We start from the raw sequence: 25971 nt of genomic DNA on the forward strand, positions 1-25971 counted from the left end.
ATTGTGGCTTTTCCTTGGTGTCAGGAAATGACGTTTGCTCATGGGTGCTTGTCTATCAAGGCTACCAGCCAATCAACTTGAGGAGCCTCCTATTTTCTGGGAGGAGACAGGAAGGAGGAGAGGGAGCCTGCGCGGAGAGCTCTTGGGCTTTGGGTTCCTGACTTGGTGGTGGTGGCGGCAGAGGACTTCACAGGAAATTTGAGGAAAGATAGGAATGCCAGGCTGTTGGAATTCTGTTCTCAATCTTTTTCTTTCTATTTTCCAATAAACCCTTAAAAACCTAAACTCGTTTTATCAGTGATTTTAGTCAGTTTCCCCCAAAACTGGGGGAACAGATTAGAATCCACATTTAGAATCTTAAATTACACAATATCAATCGTATGGGACAAAAAGAGCTGGATTTGGATTCAAATTGGGGCAGCTAGGTGGTGCAGTGGATAGAGTGCCAGGCCTGGAGTCAGAAAGACTCATCTCCCTGAATTCAAATCTAGTCTCAGATACTTACAAGCTGTGAGACCCTGGACAAGTCACTTAACCCTGTTTGCCTCAGTTTCCTCATCTGTAAAATGAGCTGGAGAAGGAAATGGTAAACTACTCCAGTATCTTTGCCAAGTAAACCCCAAAAGGGGTCACAAAGAATCCAATATGACTGGAAAAACAGCCAAACCAGTTTCAAAACTTGCTATGTGATAATAACAAATGATATTCACATAGAACTCAACAGTTACCAAGTTACATACATTAAAGTAATTGATTCTTATCATAACCGGGCGGGGGGGGTGATATAGGTAATATTATTCCCATTTTGTGGATGGAGAAACTGAGTCTTATGGACATGTAGCAATTTAATATTGAGGGCTACCTCAGAAACTCCACTTGTACAACAAAAACTGAAGAAGCAACTTCCAAAGGCCATCCTCAACTCTCTTCTACACTAGTATAACAGAAAGGGTTGGTTCTGGAATCAGCGAATCGAGGTTCAAATTCTAAGTTATATTATTTATTGCCAGTGACCATAGGTGAATCATTAAATCTCCCTAGGCTTCAATTTCCTCGTCTGTATAAGAAGCAGGTTAGTAGTGCCTGAGGTTCTTTCCAGCTCTGGATCTATGACTATATGATCTTGTAAGGAATAATAATAATTATTAATAATAGTTAGGATTGGGGCAGCTAGATGGCGCAGTGGATAGAGCACTGGCCCTGGAATCAGGAGTACCTGAGTTCAAATCTGGCCTCAGACACTTAATACTTAACTAGCTGTGTGACCCTGGGCAAGTCACTTAACCCCAATTGCCTCACTTAAAAAAAAAATAATAATAATAGTTAGGATTTATATAGCACTTTAAGGTTTGCAAAGTGCTTTACCTATGTTACTCCATTTGATCCTCGCAAAAGATCTTGTCTAAGACAAACTGAAATCCTTCCTTTACCACTTTCACATTACTTCTTCCTTCCAAGGGTGCCCCAGGGGGTGAGCTGGGAGTCCTACAGAGCTTGATTTGGAGTCCTGAAGAGATACGTGCAAATCCCGCCTCAGATATTTACTAGCTGTGTGACCCTGGGTAAATCATATCGCTTCTTTATGCCTCAGTTTCCTCATCTGTAAAATGAAGGGGTTTGGACTTAGTGGCCTTCCGGCTCTAAATCTATGATACCATGAGTCTTAGATTTCTCACCTGCAAAATGGACTTGGGAGAAGAAGGATTGATTAGGTTAGATTACTATGGCACAATAAAAAGAGCACGGGACATGGAGTCAAGGAAATCTGGGATTGAGTCCTGGCCTGAGGGTCCTATTCTTTGGAACATTTGGTGATTCAACTGAAGCAGCACCACTGAGATGCTGAGTTCCTATCCCCATTCCCGTTTGTAGTTTATGCGTTATTTTTGCTTCCAATGCATTAACTTATCCTTACAATACTTCAGTCTCCTTAGCGACTGTCTGAAATTTATTTGGTTATCAAAATAAACTACTCCATTCTGGAAGGGGGGAGGGGATGCAGCACTGATGGGCCATTTTGATTTCATTACAGAAGGAGAAAAAGCTATCCCTACCCATCTGATTCAATCAGCAGAATGCTTGTTTGCTTAAGGTCTGGGGTCCCTCTTCTACCATTAATGAGTAACATAAGTTGACACAGGCTTACTAGCGAAGGCTTTTGTGCTTGGAGCCCAGGAGTACCCAAAGATAGCTATGTCCACTTTCAAGATCACAGTCCTAAATGTATTTTTATGTTATTCCCATCAAAGAGACTACATTCATATAAAATCCCAGGCAAGGGTCTGTGCGTGTCATACACATACGTGAGAGGGGGGAGACACACAAATACCTACTGATCTGGAAAGTCAGAAGCTCTGACTTAAGGTTCCTGATCTGCTCCTAGGTAGCAGGGAGACCTTGGCCAAATCACCCCAGTTCTGAGTGTTAATGACTTCATCTATAATTTGGGAAAAAACCCTTAGTTCTCCATATCCCTCACAGAGTTGTTGTGAAGGATGCATTTTATGAGATCATCATTATTATTACTGCATACATGTGTGTATGTATACACATATATAACACATATATACTCGTATACATATATATATATGTGTGTAGATATAGATATAGATAGATATAGTTTGAATCTTGGCTCTAACACTGAGTTGTGTGTTTAAAAGTCACTTGACCTACTAGCTGTGTGACCCTGGGCAAGTCACTTAACTCTCATTGCTTGGCAACAAACAAACAAACAAAAAAACTCAAACATACATTCGATCAGGGAAAACAACAGTCAAACACACACATAGTTATTATACACTAACAATATATAAATCATAAATTGTTCTTAAAAACGGTATATAAATCACAAATACTTAGATGAATCTGAGAAATGAGGATTTTAAACACATATATGTTTATCCCCCCTGAAAAAACTCAGCCTCTGAATTCATCATTTGGGGGAGGGAGGCAGCTCTGAATTTTACTGAACTCAAGTGGATTTCCCTAATTGTACTTGTAATGTCCAACACCCCTAAACAGGAACAATGGCTCCTTTTTCTAAGCCCCTTACAATTAATAATAACTTAATAACCCATGTTTACATAGTGTGTTAAGCAAGGTTCATAAAGTGATTTTTGTCCTAACAATCCTGTGATGAACATGGGATCCTAAGATCTCAGGTCTGAAGCTTGGAGGGACTTAGCAGACTGTGGAACCTAACATCCACTTTTTATAGTTGAGGACACAGAGACTAAGGGAATCTTGCTAGCCAAGAGACTTGCCTAAGGTCACACAGTAAGCGTCAGAGGAGAAATCAGGTCATGTGATGCCAGAGTCAGGGACCTTTTCCTTGTCCCCATGATGATTCCCAGAGAGCTAGGTGGGACCTTCAGGAAGACCTCAATTCAAATCTAATATCAGACCTTTACTAGCTGTGGGACCCTGGGCAAGTCATTCCACCTTTGACTCAGTTTCCCAAAATGTAAAATGGGGATGATAATAACATACATCCCCCAGGGTTGCTGTAAGGATCAATGAGATAATAATTGTAAAGGGCTTAGCACAGTGCCTGGCACAAAGTAAGCACTATCTAAATGTTAGCTATGATTATGATTAATAATAATAATAATAACACCTACTACCCAGAGTTGTTTTGAGGATGAAATGAGTTAATAATTGTAAATGGCTTGGAAAATAGCAAGCACTATGTAATGTAAGTTGTTGTTATTGTTGTTGTTGTTAATAACACCCACCTCCCATGGGCATTTTGAGGATTAAATGGGATAACATTTGTAAAATGCTTTGTAAATCTTAAAGTGCCATAGCTATGCAAGCTATCAATAGTAGCAGTAGTAGAGAAATCACTAATCTAGGTACAGAACTAAATGACCTGCCTAGGGTGCATATGCTGGCTCTCGAACCCAAGCCTCCTGACTGTAAATCGCTGCTCTCACCACTACACCCAGCAGTTTCTCTCCCTACTGCAAAGTGCTTAGACTTTCTATGTAAACAGAGGGAAAAAGCAACCTTATGGGAGAGTATGGAGCCCCTAACCACAGGAGCGCTGGGATTTAGGACACCCGCAGCATTAAGGACAAACCTGTGTGGGCCCCGATTTGACCAGAGACCCCGTATATGTTACACAACAATTAAGAACGACAGAGGGAGAGAGCTCAGTTCCTGGTTTTATTGAGTGGAGTAAATCACAGTTGATGCTGACCAGGTTTTAGCAGGATTTCTAAACAGGATTTCTATTTGCATTAGTAATGATAGCTAATCCCTTTAAGCAAAAGTACTACAATTAAAGTAACCCAGTAAGCTGGTACATTCTTCCTCCGTTTTATCTGCACCTCCTACTCCTCAGGAAAAAAACAAAGCAAAACCCACAACCCACAAACCATAATTTCATTAGAGGGGGAGATTGTAGATAGTTTAGTCTCCTCCACTTCTGTTAAAAGACTGGATGATAGAGATCACAGAGGAAAAAAATAAACTTTGCTCAATGAGGCCCTTGACCAAGTTCTTGAGGGTTAATGCCTTAAACCTACTGCCTTTCCTAGAGCTGCAAAGAATAGTTCAAGGACCTGGGGCGGCGGTAAGGTGGGGCCTGCCACCACCGACTCCCGCCTCTGCTCCTTTCTACCTCAGGAGACTAGCAGAAGCTACTACGGTCAAAAAAATGTCAGCCCCAAGTGGTTGGCCTTCTGGAAGTGAGGGTCTCCACATGTTGTTGGGCTTAGGTGAGAGACCAGCAGTGGACCTTGTGTTTGAAGCACCCCTCTCCACCCCCACCCCCAGTTTGAGAGAGCCTGACAGGTCCTGTAATCCACTGAACCTGCAGTCACCTGTAGGCCAAGGCCATTAACCTGGATTCCATGAAACGTGGAGAGATTTCAAAGGGAATGTGAACTTGTATGGAAAAATAAATATCACATCTCTATTCTCACTAAGCTTTTGTGTTTCTTTCAATTATTTAAAAAAAATCCTTCTAAGATGGCATTCACAGGCTTCATCAGATTGCCACAAGGGTCCGTGGCATAAGTAAATGCTAAAAACTCCTGCTCTGATGGGTCTGGGCGGGCATCATTTTCCAGTTCAGAAACTAGCACAGAGCTTGGTACAGAGTAGGGACTTAACGTTTGACTGAATAATTCAATGAAAATATATTAATCATATATGGATAGGATCTGAGACAAGCCTACTATGAAAAAATGCTTATGAGATAGCTTACTAAACATATGATCACTTCATTATTAACTGTTACTAACGATGGCTGATGGATTGACAGCTAGTCCTTACATATCAGAGCTTTGAGCAGGTATATGGGGAGAGTTATTGAATTCTTAGCACTCAGAGAACTAACTGGCAGGGTATTTGACTATCTCTTGCTGCACTGGCTCCTGTGAGATGTCCGTTGCTTTAAATTAACTTTGGGACAAAGAGAGATCAAAAGACAAATTGGCATTGAAGGTTATAAACAAACATATGGACACCCGGCATGCATACCCATAGACTGATGATGTGAAAAGAAACCAGATAAATGATCAGGATGGGGCAAAGACAATGATCCCCTGGCATTCCCTGAAGGGAAGGGGAAGAAAAAGAGAAGTAGACACATTTGGAGCCTGGTGTGAGCATGAGGCAGATGAGGTGAGTGAGACTCCAGAAGTGAAGCAGGCTGTGGCACTCGAGGCTTGATTTCTGCCCACCTGTCCCCAAATAGTAACCAAACAAGTCTGATACCTTTGGGCCTCCTCCACTTCTCCATGTCTTGGGTCTCGTGGAGAAGTATCTGGTGCCTTCAGTGCACCAAGAAGGCCCAAGGGTGGGCTATTCCAGCCTTAGGGAATTTTCTGCTCTAAGGTGTCAAAGTCAGATATTTTCAGCACCAGCCGAATCCCTCCACCCCCATTCAGTTTCTTGTCCAGTTTCCTTCAACCACGAGTGTTCAAGGTTTAATAGCAAAGCACCAAGTTGCTTCTCTCTGGAGTGAGATGTGATATAGCTCTGGACCACGACAGCTGGTGTCCACCATCCATCACTCCAGTCTATCCCACCCCAATCAGCTCACATGGCAACATGAGATCAGAATGAAGAGACACAGGTGAAGTTGTAGCGGTGGGAAGCCAGTGCTGAGCATGGAAGAGAATGGAGAAACACCAAGAGCATGGAGCCACGTCAGGGAACGTGGTAGGCGTATGAGTGAACGTCTCTTCAGTTCACAGGCAGACAAAGAGGACTCACAACACGGACAACACACCAACCCTACCTTCTCCGGCTTCTTTGCCTTTCCTGTCAGGTAACTCTAACCCTGTGCCCCCTGAGGGATACAGGGAGACGTCTGTTGGCACAGGCCAACTGCTGGCTGTGTCCTCCGTCATCTCATACATCTGCCCTTCCAGCGGCTGCAGGTGCCAGTTTAGGCCAAACAGGTGCATGGCTGTGGTGAGCAATGAGAAAAGTCATCTTTTTCTGTGAGAAGGGGAAAGAGAATTTCCAAACCCAGAGGGATTAGGGGGAAAGTACAGAAACTAGGGAATAACTGAGGCTTCAGGGACTCAAGGCCCCCTGCTTTAAAACACACCTACTTCAAGAACCAGTCATTTCACCAATGTGGTCTCTCTTTCCATTGATGTGAATCTTGACCCCTCTGTGACTTAGGAGAGGCATTTCAGGAGTTGCTATGCTTGACAAATCCATCAGCCTGTGGCTAACCTGGGGATGGAGCGTCTCCCAACACAGCTAGCCTGATTCTCAGATGACAGACATATAAGTCCCTTGTTGGGTCTGGACTTAAAGCTTTTCCATCTTGGAAGCCCCACCCCTCATCTTTCTGGTCTTCTTAAACTTCATCCCCCCCAACATGTCCTCTTTGATCCAGTGGCACTGGCCTCCTGGGTAGTCGATGAAACAGACACGCCATCTCTTGGCTCTAGGCATTCTCTCTGACAGTCCCTTCCCATGCCTGAAACGCTCTCCCTCCTCAACTCTGCCTACTGGCTTTCTGTAAATCCCAATAAAATCCCATTTTCAACAGGAAGTCAGTCTTCTTTTTAATTCTAGTGCTTTGCCACTGATGATTATTTCCTAATTATCCTGTATATAGCTTGCTTTGTACATATTTGCTTGCTTGTTGTTTCCATCACTGGACTATAAACTATGAGGAAAGGGAGTATCTTTTGCCTCTTTTTGTATCTCTGCTGCTTAGCACAGTGCCTGTTTACTGATTGATTGATGGGAAGGGCCAGCCAGGTAAATGAACCCAAGGTCACCTCCTAAACACAATGATGCACCAGAGGACAGTGCATGTTCCTAAAGGCTCTGGATACTCAGGGGGGTCCTCTTCCAAACTAGTTTTCTAAAAGAATAAAAGAAAAAGGGGGAGGTAAATGTCTGCTAGAGTTGCCAGAATCAGGTCTTCTTACCAGATTTGTTGTAGTTGAGGATTTTTTTTTTTTTTACAAGTTGTGTCAGTATTTGTGAAAGGGACCATAGTGAAGAGACCTGGGTTTCAGTCTCAGTTCTAACACCTCCTAGTTGTGTGATCATGGAATAGCCCCTGTAACCACTTCAAGCCTCAGTCTCCTCATCCATAACATTGGTACTATGGACAGAGTAGCTGGGTGATCCTGGGCAAGTCACTTCCCCACTGCCTGCCTCAGTTTCTTCATCTGTACAGTAGGAATAAGAACAGCACCTCCCTCCCAGGGTTGTGAGGACCAAATGAAATAATAGGTGTGAAGCCCTCCGTAACCTTTACATCCTCTATAATTGCAGCCTATTATTATTATTACTATTATTATTATTAAATTGGGCTCAATGATCCTAGATTGAGCTGTCTCAGGTGGGCACCTAAGAGCACTAGATAAATGTGAGATATTATCATTATTTTGCTATTCTCTCAGGAGGGAACTAGGTAGGCCAGGCAGTTAAGGGGTGGAGGGGACAGATGAGAGAAGCACAGAGCAAAGACCATATGTATCAGCCAGGAGAATTTTGGATTTCCTGCTAATCAGGTCAAGGACCCCTCACTGGGATACATGGAGGATGGAATGCTGATTGAATTTGCATGAGCCGTGGCCCGAACTCACTGTGGCTTGTGCAGCTCACGCAAAGCCATCCGCTGTATGAAGCCTGTTCCAAGAAATGATGTGAGGGCAATTAGACCAAAGCAGAGAATGGTGCATGGAAAAAGTAAACACATGTCTGGCGAGGGCCTGGGCTGATGTGAAGAGGACTTGCTTCTGAGAATACAACAAAGGAGACAACCTGGCTTCACGACATCACTTCCATCCCCCTCTCTCTGTCTTTGCTGACATAAACACTTCATCTTGAACAAGTTCCCTAATTTCCTTTTAGGTTTCCCACAGTTCTAAGGTCTGTAGTTCTCCATTTGGAAAGTGGCATCTTCTTCCTAAAGCCCCAACCTTCCTGATGGGCATGCTATCAAATCCAAATTTCTAAATGAAATCTCTGGCTGAAGTCGGATCATTGTGCACCCACTGGAGACAGGAAAGGGGAACAGAAAGAGAATAAGCATTTATTCTCTTATGATGTAGTCATTATTATATACTTATTCTAAGACCACTAAGTAGCAATCACCATGCTAAGCAGTCTGATAAATACAAAGCAGTTGGGGAGGGGATTCGGACTTGTTTTACTCAATTCTAGAAGACAGGACCGGGATAAATGGGGGAGGGAAGCTAGGGGAGATGGGCTTTGGAGAAGCAGGGAGGCAACTCCAGTCTCAGATTGACATTAAACTCAACATCCTCACAACCAGAGCTACCCCCAGAGTGGCATGGGGTGACTCTGGGAACTTGTGAGCTCTCAATCCTGAGGGGAGAGAGCTTTAAAAAAAATTAATATTTTATCTTTTCCCACTTATAAGTAAAAACAATTTTAACATTCCTTTTTTTTCCTTTCAAATTCTGAATCCCAAATTTTCTCCCTCCCTTCCCTCCCTGCTTCATTATCACTGGGGTCTTAAAGCAAAAGCTCAGTGACAGAGCATATCTCAGGGACACTGGAGACAGAATTCGTGAGGTTACTGAGGTCTGTTCTAGCTCTGAGATTCTATGATTTCCTCATTCTGCTGATCTAGTCACATGTAAGGCCACACTGTCATGCTCTGATCAAGTCTGAGTCTGCCCCAGCTTTCAGAAAACAGTCAAATATAACTTTTTTTTTCCCCTAAAAAGAGTTTTCTAAAAAGGCAGCCCCCAGCAAATAAGGAATATTTTGTTTCAGTGGTAGTGAGATGAAGCTACCATAACAAGGCTGATAATAGCTGGAATTTTTACAATGCTTTAAATTTTTAATTATTCAAAATATAGTATATCTCACTTGAGTTTTACTATAACCTTGTGAAACAGGTACTACAGGCACTTTTGTTCCCATTTTACAAAAGAGGAAACTGAGGCCCATGGTCACAAAGCTACTAAGTGTCAGAGGGAGGATCTGAACCTAGTTTTTCCTAAATCTAAGTCCAATAGTCTACTTACTGAACCACTTACCTATGGGGGCAAGTCATTTCAACTCTCTGGGCTTATGTTTCCTTTATTTTCTTTCTTTTTTGGGGGGGCAGGGGAGTGAGGGTTAAGTGACTTGCCCAGGGTCACACAGCTAGTAAGCGTTATTTCTGAGGTCACATTTGAACTCAGGTCCTCCTGAATCTAGGGCTGGTGCTCTATCCACCGTGCCACCTAGCTGCCCCATTTCCTTTATTTTCTGAAACAAGGATAATTATATTTGAACTATTTACTTCATTTGGTTGTAGTGAATAAAGTGCTTTATAAACTATGAAGAGGACCAAATTAGGTAAAATATACAAAGCTCTTTGTAACCACAAAATGCTAAAAATTATTATTACTTCTTTCTGATCCAAAGGCCAAAGACATTCATACTTGGGAGTAAGCATCCCAAGATGACCCATTTTCATTTTTTCAAACGAGTAAATTAAATTCGTGGCAAATTGAAGTTACATTGGTGGTGAAATGGACATGCTTTTCTATTGGCTTGGGATTGTCTTAACTGAGGTATATAAATAGAGGCAGTAAAGCATAGTAAAAAAGAGCCCAAGCTTTGGACCCTGAAGACCTGAGTTCAAATTCTGACCTTGCTGCTTACTATATCAGGAAAGTCAAGTGACCTTTCTGGGTTTAGTTCCCTTATGTGTAAAATGAGGGAGGTTAGACAAGACAAATGATGAGGTCTCTTCTAACTTTAAATCTATGACTTTATAATTCACCATTTATCCATCAGGGCAACCTTGGACAATTCAGATAATTAATCCCTCTGGGTGCCAGTTTCCTGTATAAAACGAGGGGATTGGCCTGGATGACCTCAGAAGTCCCTTTCAATTCTAAATCTATGATCTATGATCTGATGACAGATATTTCTAAGGATGAATTAACTCCCCTCACCTTTTACTATCTCACCATTTTGATCTCTACATTGGCAACTCCATAAGTAATTGGACAATTGTCTGGAACTCGGACACCTCAGATGAATATAGCTACATTAGCACTTTCTTCTCTTTTAGAATCAATTATTTTATCTAATTGTACAAAGAGTATTGTCTTGCTAATAGGTAATTAGAATTAAGTAATCTAAGAGTTAGTACCCTTTAGGAAGAGAAACTCTGCTTACTCTGAAAGTTTTCCCTTATCTAGAAGTAAAAGAAGGTGGGAAGGAAAGGAGAGAGAGGAGGAAGGGAAAAAGGAAGGTAAGGGAGGGAAGGATGGAAGGAAAGAAGGAAGGAAGGAAAGAAAGGAGGGAAGGAGTGAGGAAGGAAGAAAGGAAGGGGGGAGGGGAAAAAGAAGAAAAAAGGAACAAAAAGCAGGAAGGGAAGAAAAAGAAGGAAAAAAGAAAAGTAAGAAAGGAAGGCAGGAAAGAAGGGGAAAAAAGGAGAGAAGGGAGGGAGAAAGAGAAAAAGAAAAAAAAAAACCTTATAAAAACATCCAGACAAGAAATGAGGAACAAACAAAGGTATTCAATTTGCTTTGTCACCCAAGAAAATGTAAAGAGGACTCATGATATGAAATCATAGACTCATAGAATGTTAGTGTTAGAAAGGAATTTAGAATATAGTGTTACAGCTAAAAAGTGATCTTGTAACTTAAAATGTTTTAACATGGACAATTAGAGCTGGAGTCTTAGAATACACAATGTTCAAATAAACACAGAACATTAGAGCTGGTAATGACCTTAGAACAAAATATGTAAGAACTCTGACTATACAGAATGTTGAAATGGGACTTACAGACCATCTATTTCAACCTCTTTATTTTAAAGAAGAGGAATCTGTGGTCTAGGTAAGTGAAGAGACCTACAGCTACAGAGTAATGTTTTCTTCCTTCCTTTCTTCCTCTTCCTTTCTTCCTTTTTTCTTTTCTTTTTCTTTCCATCCCTTCACCCATCATTGTATCCATCCATCCACACACATATGCATATAAAATGTGTGTGTTGCTTAAAGCCCTCACCACCAGTAAACTCAGTTTATTTGAGTAAATTAAGTTGAAGGCACCCTCCCAAAAATATTTCTTTAAGTAGGGTTTTGACACCATAGCCTCAAATTCCCTTCCCTATCCTAAGATTCCATGACAGGTTCCATGCATCCCTGAAAATGACAACTATCTCCAAATTCTACAGAAGTAGCTTTGGAACCAACAACCTCCTCCCTAAAAGTGAGCTGGGCTACTACAGTAATATTGAGAACAGAAACCTTTTGGTCATGTGGCCTATGAGAATTTTCTGAGGTTAATTCATAGAGGCTTTATCTTGTTGCAGTCTGTCTTGTGTTTTGGAATTTCTCTTCAAGCGGCACATAATTAATTCTTTTTTTTTTTTTTTTTTGGTGGTAGATGATAGAAGAGGCTTGGAGAAAGCAACTTGTCTGCCATCTTGGAGATCATACTCAAAGCCCCTCTCCCACAAGCCTTCATCAAGAACACCAGCCACAGTGACAGGTTTGTGCCAGGCCTAGCCCTGGGATAGCCTTGCTGCATCAGCAGCTCTGCTGAGCACACCTGGCCCTTGGCCCTTTCCCATGATCCACAAGAAACAGAAGATGATGACTCTTCTCGTTCATGGAAAGGAAAGGAGGTGGAATCAAGCAAAAGTGAAATTCTGTTGCCTTTTTTTGTTTATTTTGTTTGTTTGTTTGTTTGGGGGTTTTTTTGTAGGCAATGGGGGTTAAGTGACTTGCCCAGGGTCACACAGCTAGTAAGTGTCAAGTGTCTGGGTCCGGATTTGAACTCAGGTCCTCCTGAATCCAGGGCCGGTGCTTTAACCACTGCACCATCTAGCTGTGCCCAATTGTGTTGCCTTTTGACTGAGGCTCGACTCTAGTGGAGAGACTGTCACTGCTTTAGTGACTCTATCCAAACACCCTTTGCCATCTCTCATCCCATAAGGGGTCACAGAAGTTGATTCAGCACAACCAAGTAAACAAAAGGAGAGAATGGAGGACAAAAATGGGAGAGCCACCAGCTGCCTGAAGAAAAAGTCTGAAAAACAGCCAAGACTATTTTCTTCCTCCCGTTCAAGAAACTCAGGGGAGGGATCCGGATGAATGAACTGTAGACACTCCAATGCAAAGAGGATGAGATAGTCTTGCAGTCCAGATAGGGGTGGGGTGGGGTGATTATATATATCCATATATCCATACATACATACAATATGATATCCTATGAAGGAAAGTTAACCAATGGTTAAAGAACCCTGAAAAATTCTTAGAAATTGTACAAACATATAACAAAACCCATCTAAAATGGTTCAAAATATAAATTAAAATTCACAAAGGAAGAAAATGGGAATAAATGAGAGTCAGATAAGTTCTTGATGAAGAATTAAAAAACAATAAACACTTTAGAAAAAAAAATTAGCCCATGATGGAGAAGAGAAGGAAGGAAGAACAAAAGAAGGAAGGATCTCTCTAAAGATATGAGAGATGAACAGATCTGGAACATGAAAAACACTAAAGACAAGAGGAATCTGGCAGAAGAGAAATAACAGGAAAACATGCTAAAAGAACACATGGATGATATGCAAGCTAAAAATAATGACCTTAAAGAAAGGCTGTGCAGAGATAAGGATTTTAGGTGTCCCAGAAGAACATACAAAATAAAAAAACATGAATGCCATAATTTAAGGAATAATATAAGAAAGCCTTCCAGAATTTTGGAATACAGACAAAAAAAAAAGCTCTGCTTGAGAAAAAACACAGATCTCCAGCAAGGGGAGAAAAACCTCTTCAAATGCTGAGAAATGTAGTGGCTAAATTGAATAATTTAAAAGACAATTAGTGAGAAGAAAGGCCTTCAAATATGATGGAAAGAAAATACAAATGACACAATGATAATTGTTGAAGCCAACAGAATTGGCAGAAGAGAATGATATATTCCAAAAAGCAAAGGAATTCAAGTGGTAGCCTTGGATATGGTGCAAGTTCCTACCAATCTGAAGTGGTTTCAAGTATAGGCCTAGTTATACTGTATATTTAGTTGTTCAAAGATCAGCTTAATTAGGTTAAGAAGGGGTTCATCACCAGACAGTAGGCTATCAGGAAATGAATATTTTGGATGATGGCAACATTAAACCATTTGAAATTATATACTCTGTAAACATGAATCTAATCACCAGCTGAAAAAGATGAACATTCAACAAAATAGAGGTATTTAAGGTATTTCAAAAAGAAAAACTCCACAAGAATGAGCAATATATTTGACTTCCAAATCCCCCAAACAGAAACATAAGCAAGGCAAATAGTTATAAGTATCAAAGAAAGAATAAATTGTGAAATCAATTCTGTTTCGAGGTCAATTTTTTCCCAGAGTACTACTGACCTATGTGGTAAAAGAACAAAGAGATATCATGGTGGGGGGCGGGGAAGGAGACAGGCAGATAGACAGACAGACGACACCAGGGGATAAAGGCCAAAATGGTATTTAAAGAATCAGAAAGATGCAAGATAGAGGAGCAGACCATCATGGATTCTACCCTGAACCCCTGACCGGTGGTAAATCTGTTATAGAATGAGATTGCAGAGTCAAAGGTTACATAATTGAGAAGGGGAAAATGGGGAATTAAAGGGGAACTAATACACCACGACATCCTTTAGAGAACCATGGAAGGACGATGTTACTCAAGGAATAAGTGGCTGACCCCAGTCTCAAACTCAGGTCTACTGACTCAAAAGTTAAACGTTCTTTCTATCATACCAAGGAATTGCATGGTTCTTAGCTGAACTGAGGCAGCTCAGTGACAGCCAGATAATGCGGTGGATAACTGCTGGGCCTGGAGTCAGGAACACTCATCTTCCTGAGTTCAAATCTGGTCTCAGACACTAGCTGTGTGATCCTGGGTAAGTCATTTAATCCTGCTTGCCTCAGTTGCCTCATCTGTAAAAATAAGCTGGGGAAAGAAATGGTGAATCACTCCAGCATCTCTGCCAAAAAAAACACCCAAATGGGATCATGAAGAATCCAACGTGACTGAAACAATGGAATAACAACAGCTGAATTGAAGAAGGGGGTGGGACTTATGGCTTATATACCACCTCCAACTGATTTCTTATAGGGACAAACATTTACTTGCAGATACAGTCTCTTTCCTAACTTGCGTCGGCCCATCTTACTTCCCACTTTGAGGACCATTTACTCTCAAACTTAACTCATATTCTCTTACCTATTATCCCCAAACCCTTGTCTTCAGGGACATGGATTCTCTGGCAGGCCAAGACACCGCCCCCCACCTCCTTCTCCAGGCTTACTGACTCCTTACCTCCTTAATGATCCACAACCCCCAGCACATGCTAGGTCTCCATTCCTACTCCCCACCCCCCATATCCACCTCAGCTATGTAAGTTACAGATCTACATTGTATTTATAGTCATTCCTGCAAAATCCCCTTTAAATGCTTTGAAAGCTTTATGGGCAAGTAATTTGGTGCTGTTTTCTTCTGTGAAACTAATGCATAATTCAATGAAAAGGTGAAAAGATGCTAAGGAGACTTCTGAACAAGACTCTGGAAGGGTCTACCACTGACACAATCACCTACTTTGAAATGTTAATGGTTCCTAAAAGCAAAGGAGTTGCAAAAGAAGTTTGGACTCCTGATGTTCTTAGTATCGGGTCAATCTGATCCCACTGCTGACATTTTCCTTGGCTTTTTTTTTCTGCCCAGCAAGACATGAGATGTGGCTCTGAAAGTGCAACCTCCATCTTGACATTTTTTGGAGAAAAAAGAAAACCCTTCAATAGATATTCAGATACTGTGCAGACTCTCTCCACGTCCAAAGAGCAGAAGTCATTAAGAAGCAGCCTCTCCTGCTCTTGAGCAAACAGTAGTTTCAACTGTATACAACCCACACTAGGAAAGAGTGGATGAAGCCAGTCCTGGGAGTCACTAACTAAGAGAATATGGTCCTCAATAGTAAGCATCCTTCTACCATGAGCAACTGTTGATACCAATGGTATCCACTTTTAAAAGTCAGATGAAATGTGTAGGAATTAAAACAGAGTTTACTAAACACTTTTCTCAAGACAACCCTGCACGCCATGCAGGGCAGCTATATTAGAAAACTGAGGGGGCAGCTAGGTGGCGCAGTGGATAAAGAACCGGCCCTGGATTCAGGAGGACCTGAGTTCAAATCCGACCTCAGACATTTGACACTTACTAGCTGTGTGACCCTGGGGAAGTAGCTTGACCCTCATTGCCCCACAAAAGAAAGGAAGGAAGGAAGGGAGGGAGGGAGGGAGGGAGGGAGGGAGAGAGAGAGAGAGAGAGAGAGAGAGAGAGAGAGAGAGAGAGAAAGAGAGAAAGAGAGAAAGAAAGAAAGAAAGAAAGAAAGAAAGAAAGAAAGAAAGAAAGAAAGAAAGAAAGAAAGAAAGAAAGAAAGAAAGAAAGAAAGAAAGAAAGAAAGAAAGAAAGAAAGAAAACTGAGGCTCAGAAAGGGGAGATGACTTGCCTAAAATCACAGGGCTGGTAAGCACCAAAGGCTGATTTTAAACCGTGGACTCTTGACTGCAAGGACTACACTCTCTCTAGCTCACTGTGCTGCTTCTTAAAATCACATGAAAACTCATGCAGAGACATTTTTGAAATGGTATATTGTATTTAATACTTTGACAACGCATTTTCCATTGGTGGATGCTCGCACTACTGACACAAGCCCTATCTTCCTGACCTGAGCTGCTACTGTTGATAAGCATCTCCAAATTAAGTAGGACTGGTCTTCAGATAACAGATGCACAGTCCTTGGCTAAGCCCACACCTGAAGACATTTCAGGCTCATTGGGATCTCTCTGAGTTGATGCTTTCCTGTCAGAGCCTTCAAGGACCCATGGCCTCGTTTTGGATACGGGGAGGCATTTTTCAGTGGACTTGAGGTGTCATCAATAAGCACAGCATGTTTTATTGCTGAAAGTGACCTCTGCTATCCCTTCATCTATTTCCTTTCCTTTGAGGATGTGGAAACTGAGGCTCACATATGAAAAGTGATCTGCCTAAAATCAGGCAGATACATATTGCGGCTACAGAGCAAGAAGGGAAGCCCCAGCCCCGCCGACTCCCAGGCCAATACTCTTCCACAGAGGGCTGAATCGAACCCACCAGGAGATCTACAGCCGCAGAAGTCTCCTCAACCTAAAGAATTTCTCAACATGAAGGAAGGAAAAGCTCAAGAGGTAACAGGTTGGAGTAGAATGAGAGGCGGATTGCAGAGTCAGAGGATCTGGGTTTGAATCCTTCGTTGGAGACTTACTGTCTATGTGGTATTGACTGATATCTTTTCCCTACTCTTAATTCTGAGATCCTAGCCATAAGTAGAATGAACTGTTTCAGGAAGTCTTTAAGCAGAGGCTTGAGGTATAGTCAATACAGATGTAGTAGAGGGGTGTTTCTCTGGGAAACTTTGGGCTGAAAAAGAGAAATTTTGAGGTCCGTTTCATCCCAAAGGGTGACTCAGAGGATAGACTGCCAGTCCTGAAGTTAGGAAGACCTTGGTCTAAATTCAGCCATAGACACACATTAGCTATGTGACTCTGGGCAAGTCACTTAACTTCTGTTTGCCTCAGTTTCCTCATCTGTAAAATGGGGATACTAACAATACTTACCTTCCAGGGGTATTGTAAAGATCAAATGAGATAATAATTGTAAAGCACTTAGCACAGTGCCTGTCACATAGCTGGTGGTATATGTTGATGTTCAGTCATTTCAGTAGTGTCTGACTCTTTGTGACCCCATTGGAGATTTGCTTGGCAAAGATACTGGAGGACATGGTTTGCCATTTCCTTCTCCTGTTCATTTTACAGATGAGAAAATTGAGGCAAACAGGGTTAAGTGACTTACCCAGGGTCACACAGCCAGTCAATGTCTGAGGCCAGATTTGAACTCAAGGAGATAAGTCTTCCTGACTGCAGGCCCAGAGCTCTATCCATGGTGCCGCCTAGCTGCTCCAGGTACTACATGGATGTTAGCTATCATTATCATCATATCATCACCACTACCATCACACCACCATCATCATTTGATGACCCTCTTTCCTCTGTAGCCCAATGCTTTCTTTAGATGTCTGAGATGATTTTCTTTATGATTACTATAGGAAAAACAAGGACGATCAAGTTTTTATGATACGGCCCTTGGGTCAACATCTTGACCTGGCATGGGTTCAGCACTGAGAACAGTGCCTGGAGAATTATGGCCGCTCAGTAAATATTTATTGATGATGAAAACAAATCTAAGCATTGAATCCAATGCCTAAGGGTGGAATTTTAGGTGATTAATAGTAGCTTTCATACACGGAAGGCTTCGCAGTTTCAATGTCCTTTACAGAACCATGGGTTGGAATTCTGTGACCTTTAGAGCCAGAAGGGCCATTAGAGATCACCCTTTGCATTTCACTGGGAGGCAAAGTGATCAGGGGCGAGAAGACTTCAACCCAGGTCTTCTGACTCAAAGCCAAGAGCTCTTTCCTTTAGGCCACATTGTGTCCCTTATGCATATTATTCTTTGATTCTATTAAGCCCTCCATAAGGTAGGCTGTGCACCTTATATTATTCCCCATTTCACAGAGGAGACAACTGAGGCTCAGCCAGAGGAACTGACTTGCCCAAGGCTATCTAGAGCCAGGTTCTGTACTTAGATCCTTAGTATTCTAAAGGTTGGGAATCTTTCCTCTACGGAGCAGCTATCTTTTAATTATTTTATTTTATTTTTTTTTGGTGAAGCAATTGGGGTCAAGTGACTTGCCCAGGGTCACACAGCTAGTAAGTGTCAAGTGTCTAAGGCCGGATTTGAACTCAGGTACTCCTGACTCCAGGGCCGGTGCTCTATCCGCTGCGCCACCTAGCTGCCCCAGCTATCTCTTAAATTTAATGAAGAATTTTTTAGAGCTGTATGACTTGACCAAGTTAAATGGGACAAAGCAGTCAACATTCTGGAATCTCAGATTGTAAGTTTCCAACATTAGAATTTCCCTATATGGCTTGTCCAATCCTATTGCTGAGTCACAGGATCAATGAGCTGTAATGGCCTTCATCGGTCATCACATTCAAACATGAATGTACTCAATGAATGTGTTCAACAAGGGGCTCCTCTGTCATCCCAGGAAAAGGAGGCTCACAAGCACACCCCATCCTCAGGCAGTCATTCGTTATTCTGGGCAGCTCTTATAAGGCAATTCTTCCTACTACTGAGTAAAATCCCCATTGCTCCCAGTTATTCCCACTGGAGTTACATGAAATAAATCTAACCTTCTTCTAAAAACCTTTTAGGACATTTGGAGAGAGTGACTCCGCCTTATCATAAATTCTTCCAGAGGTTTCAAATTCCTCCATACACCTTGGTCAACGCTCTGTTGTATGTACTGGGTTATCAATATCCTTCCTAAAATGTGTCATCCGGGGTCTGGAAGACATCAGGATGATAACATCATAGATTCAGAATCTGGAAGGAAGGGGCCTCACAGACCACCCTGTCCAAACTCTTCATTTGACAGATGAGAGAATGAAGGTTCACACCACTGCCATCACTTGGGCAAAGTTACAAAGATATTAAGTGGAACAGTGGGATTCAAACGCTGGTCCATTACTTTTCAAATCCAGGCCCTTTTCTGTGGCACCACAATTTGATGAGGGCAGGGGACAGCGAGCCTTTCACATTCCTACCCCTCAACATTCTAGTTCTTCATTGTTAGGTAAGTATTCTGTGGTGAACAGAGTGACTCTATACCCATTCTGAGCATCATCTATCAGTTTTCACTTTGAGAGGCAATTGGATTGTTGGAGTTGGCTTTAAAAGTTGAACTGACACAGTGCAATTTTGTCTTAAAAGCAGAAAGATTTTTAAAAGATGAACAAAGGATCAACCCAGACAGTAATTCACAAGGTCAAAAAAGGGGGGAGGATGGCTCCTGGGATGAGCTGATTGACTGAGGGTACTCGAGGAGAGAATGAGATGATTGTGATAGATCACAGGGAGGAGAAAAGGAGACATGCTTAGTAAGGTATAAGAGACCTCCAGAAATCACAGGAGTCAGCAGAAGGGGTGAAAAACACATTGTTCGACTTCTTTCCATTAGCCTGTTGACTTGGCCAAGCCGAGGAGGTAATAATTACCAAACCAATCAATTACAATGCTTGAAATTAAGTCGAAAATTGGAAAGCTCTTATTGAAAGCACAACTGCACTGGGCTATTCTGAAGGGAGAGTCTGTTAAACTGCATTCTTTTCAGGCATGAAGGAAAGGAAGGATTCTGAGACACAGGGGTGAGAAAAAGTACATCCCAGGAATGAAAGAGAGCCCAGGCACATACAGGGGAAACAGAAAACGGAATGTTATGTTTGGAGAGCTGCTTTGTTGGAAATGGATGGAATGCAGACTGCATGAAGGGGAACAGCATGAGATAAGGCTGATCAAGTAGGCCAAAGGCAGATGGAGGACTGCAATAACAAGTATGAGGAGTTTTGACCTGTTTACACCTGTGTTTTAAGACTGTTGGGGACAGCAGACTGGAGAGAAGGGAGAATGGAATCAAGGAAAGGAATTAGGAGGCTAGCAAAGTAATCTAGGAGCCAGGTGATAAAGGAATGAATTTATCACTGGCTGGCTGCTTGGAGATAAGGGAACAGATGCAAGAGGTCAGAGGATTGTTAGAATCACAAATTTAGTGCTGGAAGGAAACAAAGAAAGCCATCTATTCCAACCCCTAATTCTATAGAGGAAAGGACCGAGTCTTGAAGAGATTAAGTGACTCGTCCAAAGTCATACAGGCAATAAAGAGAATAGTCGGGATCTAAATCTGGGTCTTCTGACATACTATCCTATGATATTGCAGTGGGTACTTCAATCTCTATTTTATAATAAAATCAGAGAATTGGAGAATTTTAGAACAAGTACTAATAAATGTGAGAGCTAGATCTCACAAAATAGAACATTAGAGTATGGTATATAAAGTCAAAGCTTGAATGAAAATCAAAATATCAACTGTCTTATGTCGCAGTCACATCTTTTGGTGAAATGAAATTCAGCCTACCACTTTTCTGTTGGCCACTTGCTAAAAGGTTACAAGAACTACTGTTAGAAAGAGACTATCTTATAGGACCACAGGACTTATAACTGGAATGAAGCTCAGAGATCATATACTCCAGCCTTCTCTTTAAATAAATGAGGAAGCATGAGGACCCAAAGGGAAAAGGGACCCATCTAAGGTCACCACAATGGCAGATTCCAGAGCTGAGGTTTGAAGCCAAGTACTGAGATTTCAGTTCCAGGATGCTTTCCATTATGTTGCAGTGCCTCTCCTAGAATTTTTCATCTCTTCCTGAAGAAGAGTTATGAAAAGACTGGCAGAAAATAGAGAGGTGTTGTTCCTGCAGGAGTTCTTCCAGGAACCTCCATTTTGAGGAGAGGCCCAGACCAGTCATCCCTGGTTCTCTGGATTTCCCCACCATGGCTCATCTGTCTCCTGCCTTTGCCCCTGTGTACCCCTTCTCCTGATGGTGAATTCTTCTAATGACGTCCATTTGGGGAAGGGTACTTCCTCCTTCTCCTCAACCTCTACTTCTTTCAGCTCCCTTTTATGTGCTGTCTTCCCCCATTAGAATGGAAGTTCCTTGAAAGCACGGACTCTTCTTTTTTCTTTTTGTATTCCCTGCTCCTTGCACAGGGCCCAGCACATAGTAGGTACTTAATAATTGCTTGTTGACTAGACTGGTACTGATAGCAATGGTGATGCTATCAAGAACATTCACCCTTTGAGTTGGACCAAGTGGCCCAAAAGGTAGCTTGTAAATCTGAGATGCTAGGAGGCTGTGAGTATTATTGTAATGTTACCTGCTAGTTAATGTATCACACGGGAGTATTAGAAACATATGGTCTTTGTGAATTAATTAATAAACACAAAAAGCATTATAAAAATAATTACCATTTACCTAATAAGTACTGAAATCATTAGATAAAAATAACTTCCTACAAATGCTGAGCACTATAATTATACCTGGGGGTCACTGAAAGGTCTTTCAAACTGTTTCCGTAAAAACTTCTGCCCAACTTCATCTTGATATCTTCCCATTAGCTCTCTTATCTTCCCCACTGCAATATTTTTCTATTTCTCTAGACAGATAGCTCACGACTACTCCCATGACCTGACGGGATTTTTGCTCATGTGTTCCAGGATGCTTGGCCCCTACATCCTTTCGACTAAAAAGACAGCCTATGCTGATGAAAACTGCAAAGCAGCTTTAGGCTTAGCCTGATTTCTGACACTGTATGATTTTTGTCAAGTGATGATGCTCATTTAGGCCTTTATACTAACTATAAAAAGCAGGGGAAGGGAGAGAGTCAGTTTTGATGATGTCTAATGTCCCTTTGAAATCTAACATTCTGTGTTCAAAAATTCTGTCCCAAGGTCCCTTCAGATTCTAGCATTACTTGTTCTTATCTCTGGTGATTCTGAGTTCTCTTTCAGTCCTAACACTCCAGGATTCTATAGAATCTATAAAACACCCTGACAGGATCCTACCTAGGAATAGTCTTGAGAGCGTGTTAAATCAAACAAATGCATGATTTTCACTCTTTGGATAAGCTTGACTGCAATGACCAGAGTAAACATCTTTCTGCACCAAAAATAAGTGCTTACTTTTTTTCCCTGAGAATTGTCAATGGCAGAGTTAATCATATTTTTGTGATACATAATGTTGTCTTAAAAAAAGTCTTTCAGTATGAACTTGCTGCTGGCTTGTCAATATGTCAATAAATCAGGTGGAATCTTGCAAGACTGAAAAGAAACAATGGAAGGAAAGGCAAACATAGTCCATAATGCACAGACAAAGAAACCCAACTTCTTAATCCCTGGGCCATCTAAAACTGGTTAATTTGTATTCAGCAGATCGATCTACCATCTTATGTTAATATAACGAAATCTTCAGGCCTGATTATAAGAGTAATCGGGACAAGCGCATTTCCAAGGTCTCAGGTCTCTCCTCTATAAAATCTGAGGAGGGGGGCAGGAAGGATGTTATGCGAAATGATCTCTCTGCCCTTCCAGTTCTAGAATTGTCCTTTCAAACAATCCCTGTCTTTCTGAGGTGGAGGAGAGCCTAGGAGTCGCCTAGCCCCAAGCCTATCTATACCAAGAATCCATCTATGTGATCCTGTGGTTTTTAAATCACCCAAAGAAGATATCCTATAGGTTAAAAAGAAAAGCCTTTATGCTTTAGAACTTAGCCACATGGAAGCTTTCCATGTGATCACCCAAGGATTATTTTTTTTTTTGTCGTTTCACCTGCTTTTTCAGGGTGAAAGCACATTTTATCAAAATGCAGGGCTGGGGCAGCTAGGTGGCACAGTGGATAGAGCACCGGCCCTGGAGTCAGGAGTACCTGAGTTCAAATCCGGCCTCAGACACTTAACACTTACTAGCTGTGTGACCCTGGGCAAGTCACTTAACCCCAATTGCCTCACAAAAAAAAAATGCAGGGCTGACCAAGAAGTAGGGATCCTAAGGTAAGGCCTATGAAAGGAGACAGGAGAGAGGAAACCCCATACTTACTGTGAAGGGCACGTATGATCTCAGCTGCCGTGGTCCACGAGAGTTATATATTAAAGATACAAGAAAAATCTTCAGGTTCTCAACCCCATCAAGACTTTTATTCTAGAGGGCAGCTGGGTGGCACAATGGATAGAGCACTGACCCTGGATTCAGGAGGACCTGAGCTCAAATCCGGTCTCAGACAGTTGACACTTACTAGCTGTGTGACCCTGGGCAAGTCACTTAACCCTCACTGCCCCGCGAAGAAGAAGGAGGAGGAGGAGATGACTTATTCTAGAGTTCTGATTAGTAGAAGCGGACAAAATGAGGGATTATAAAGAATTAAGGCTAAATTATCCATTTCAAGTCTGTGAAGGGAGTAGGACAATAAGTCTGGGAGGATTTGGGTTTGAATCTTACTTCTGTCACTTATTGACCATACTAACATTCTCTATTCTGGGGCAGCTAGGTAGTGCAGAGGATAGAGCATTAGGCCTGGAGTCAGGAAGACTCATCTTAATTCAAATCAGGCCCCAGATACTTACAAGCTGTGTGACCCTGGGCAAGTCACTTAACCCTGTTTGCCTAAGTTTTCTTATCTGTAAAATGAGCTGGAGAGGGAAATGGCAAACCACTCCAGTATCTTTGCCAAAAAAATTCCAAATGGAGTCGCAAAGAATCAGACAGAAATGAATAACAATATTCAGAAATGGTTGTTGAATAAATAAACAAGTGGATTTCCCCTCTTCTCTGTGTTTTTGGTTTTTCCTCTATAAAATATGGGCATAGAGAGAAATGATCTTAGAAGTAATTTCTAATTCTAGTATTCTGTGTTCTGTGATACAATATTCGATTTCCCATGGTCCCTTTCAGCCTTCTAGTCTAAGTTCTAAAATTCTATATTCTGTTCCCTTCCATCTCTAACCCCCCACATTCTGACACTATTCTAAGTTCCAAGGCCCTCCCTTGGAGCTCTAACATTCATGCTCAAAGGTCCCTCTCATTCTGTGGGGATTCAGTCAATTTTCTGATGGGACTAAACATGGGGCTAAGTTTGGCAAAAAAAAAAAAAAAAACCAAACCACACCAAAAAACCAAAAAAACCAAAACGAAACAAAACACCTTGCAGATGGATTTAGTTTTGTAACCTATCTTTTGGGCTGTTTCAGTCTGTACATCTGTTAAATGAATGAATGAGTGAATGAATGAATGCAAGCATGGATGAATGAGCAAGGAGACAGCACAGGGGAGAAAAATTGTTTCTTCTGTGCAGAATAAGGCAGGTTCTCTTTTAGCCCTCGATTGTGCAGAACTGAAAAAAGGGGGCAGTTTCAAGGCAAATCACTACAATCCTTTGAAATGTTAAAGGAAAGACCACAACATAAAGGAAGTGGTTAAACTCTGTGTTTGTTCAAGGCAAAGAGTCAGCACTTCCTATTCAGTGCCTCCCTAATTACCCCAGGGATCAAAGGAATTCAAGTGATTGCCCGGCCATTCAGACTCCTAATGGATGAGCATTGCCCCACTGACAGGGAAACTCCATCCCAGTGTACAGAGCCCGGACCTTACAGAGAGAAGGGGAAAGGGCGTCTAATCCTTCACATTCTTGGTATTTCTTTCTTTGGGAAGAAGGGTTGGGTTTTGTTGTTGTTTTTGGTGTGTGTGTGTGTGTTGTTGTTTTTTTGGGGGGGGGCGGGGCTAGGGAATAACTGTCAACCTATTTTTTTAAATGACCTATTCCTATGTAAGGGTATCCCAGCTTATTAAAAATAATTCTCACTTTATTTACGGGGTATGATTTCTTCTTTGATCTATAGCAGAAAGGGTGCTAGACTTCACTTCAAATCATCAGCTTCTGAGTCTCAGCTGCACCACAAACTTGCCATGTAACCCTTAGGCAAATTTCAGTACCTCTCAGCACCTTGGTTTTCTATCTCTAATATGGGAATTATAACACTTGCATTATCTCAAGAAAAAAAAGGAGAAAAATGATTTTTAAAACTGAAAGTGACCCCTCCTCCCTCCCTTCCTCTTCCCTTTCTTTTCTACCCCCCTCTCTCTTTCTCTCACCCATTTCTCTCTCCCCACCCATTTCTCTCTCTACCCACCTCTCTCGCTTCCTCTCTCATCTATCTATCTATCTATCTATCTATCTATCTATCTATCTATCTATCTATCTATCTATCTATCATCTATCCATCCATCCATCTATCTATCTCTATCTATCTATCATCTCTCTCTCTCTATCTATCTAGTTTCAGGGTCCCTTTAAGAACTAAACTTCTATTTACTAATATTCTATGTAGTAAGAACACTTTCAGCTCTAAAATTCTATGATCCATTAACTATTTTGCTCTGAATATCTCCACCTGTACTTCTTCACTCTCGGGGGAATCTATGATTTTACCAACCAGGGTGGTCACTGCACTAAGGCAGAGATCACCAGCCGCTTTGTTAACTTACTGAGCACTGTTCAAGAGTCCCTTGGGACCACAGAATTCACCACTGTGCAGCCAAAGTAGTAAAAAGCTTCTCTTAACTTTGCTAGGATTGTCCACAAACAGCAATCATATAGTCCATCATCAAATACCTGGTGAAAGCTTTTCCAGCTAGGGAGGACCTGCTCAGATCTTTTAGTCCGCTAGCTTAGCCTACTATGAGAGAGCTCCCAGGTCTTCTCTCTGTTGCCACGATCTGTAAAATGGGAATAAACCTGTGTACCTCACAGGAATGCAATGAGAAAATAAGCAAGTGGAAATGTGAGACAGTCCTCTGATTTTGCCTATACCTGTAAGAAAGGAAGATAAAAAGGAAAGAAGAAAAGAGAAAAAGAAAGAAAGAGAGAAAGCAGAAGGGCTGGTTTTGCTGTTGGAGGGAATATTACCAAGAAGCCGCTTCTTTGTGTGCCAGTCCCAAAGCCACCAGTGAATTCCCTGTGTTATGTATTGTGCAACGTT

At 41.7% G+C, this 25971-nt stretch overlaps 1 protein-coding gene across 1 annotated transcript in view; it reads right to left on the reverse strand.

Moving 5' to 3' along the window:
- Positions 1-25971, reverse strand: part of TENM4 (teneurin transmembrane protein 4) — a 1214428-nt gene that overhangs the window by 281166 nt on the left and 907291 nt on the right. Inside the window, 1 exon segment of the mRNA XM_043992715.1 lies at positions 6251-6421. Within this exon segment, the coding sequence (XP_043848650.1) occupies positions 6251-6421 (171 nt within the window).

Source organism: Dromiciops gliroides, chromosome 3 (genome assembly GCF_019393635.1).
Source record: "Dromiciops gliroides isolate mDroGli1 chromosome 3, mDroGli1.pri, whole genome shotgun sequence".
Taxonomy (NCBI): domain Eukaryota; kingdom Metazoa; phylum Chordata; class Mammalia; order Microbiotheria; family Microbiotheriidae; genus Dromiciops; species Dromiciops gliroides.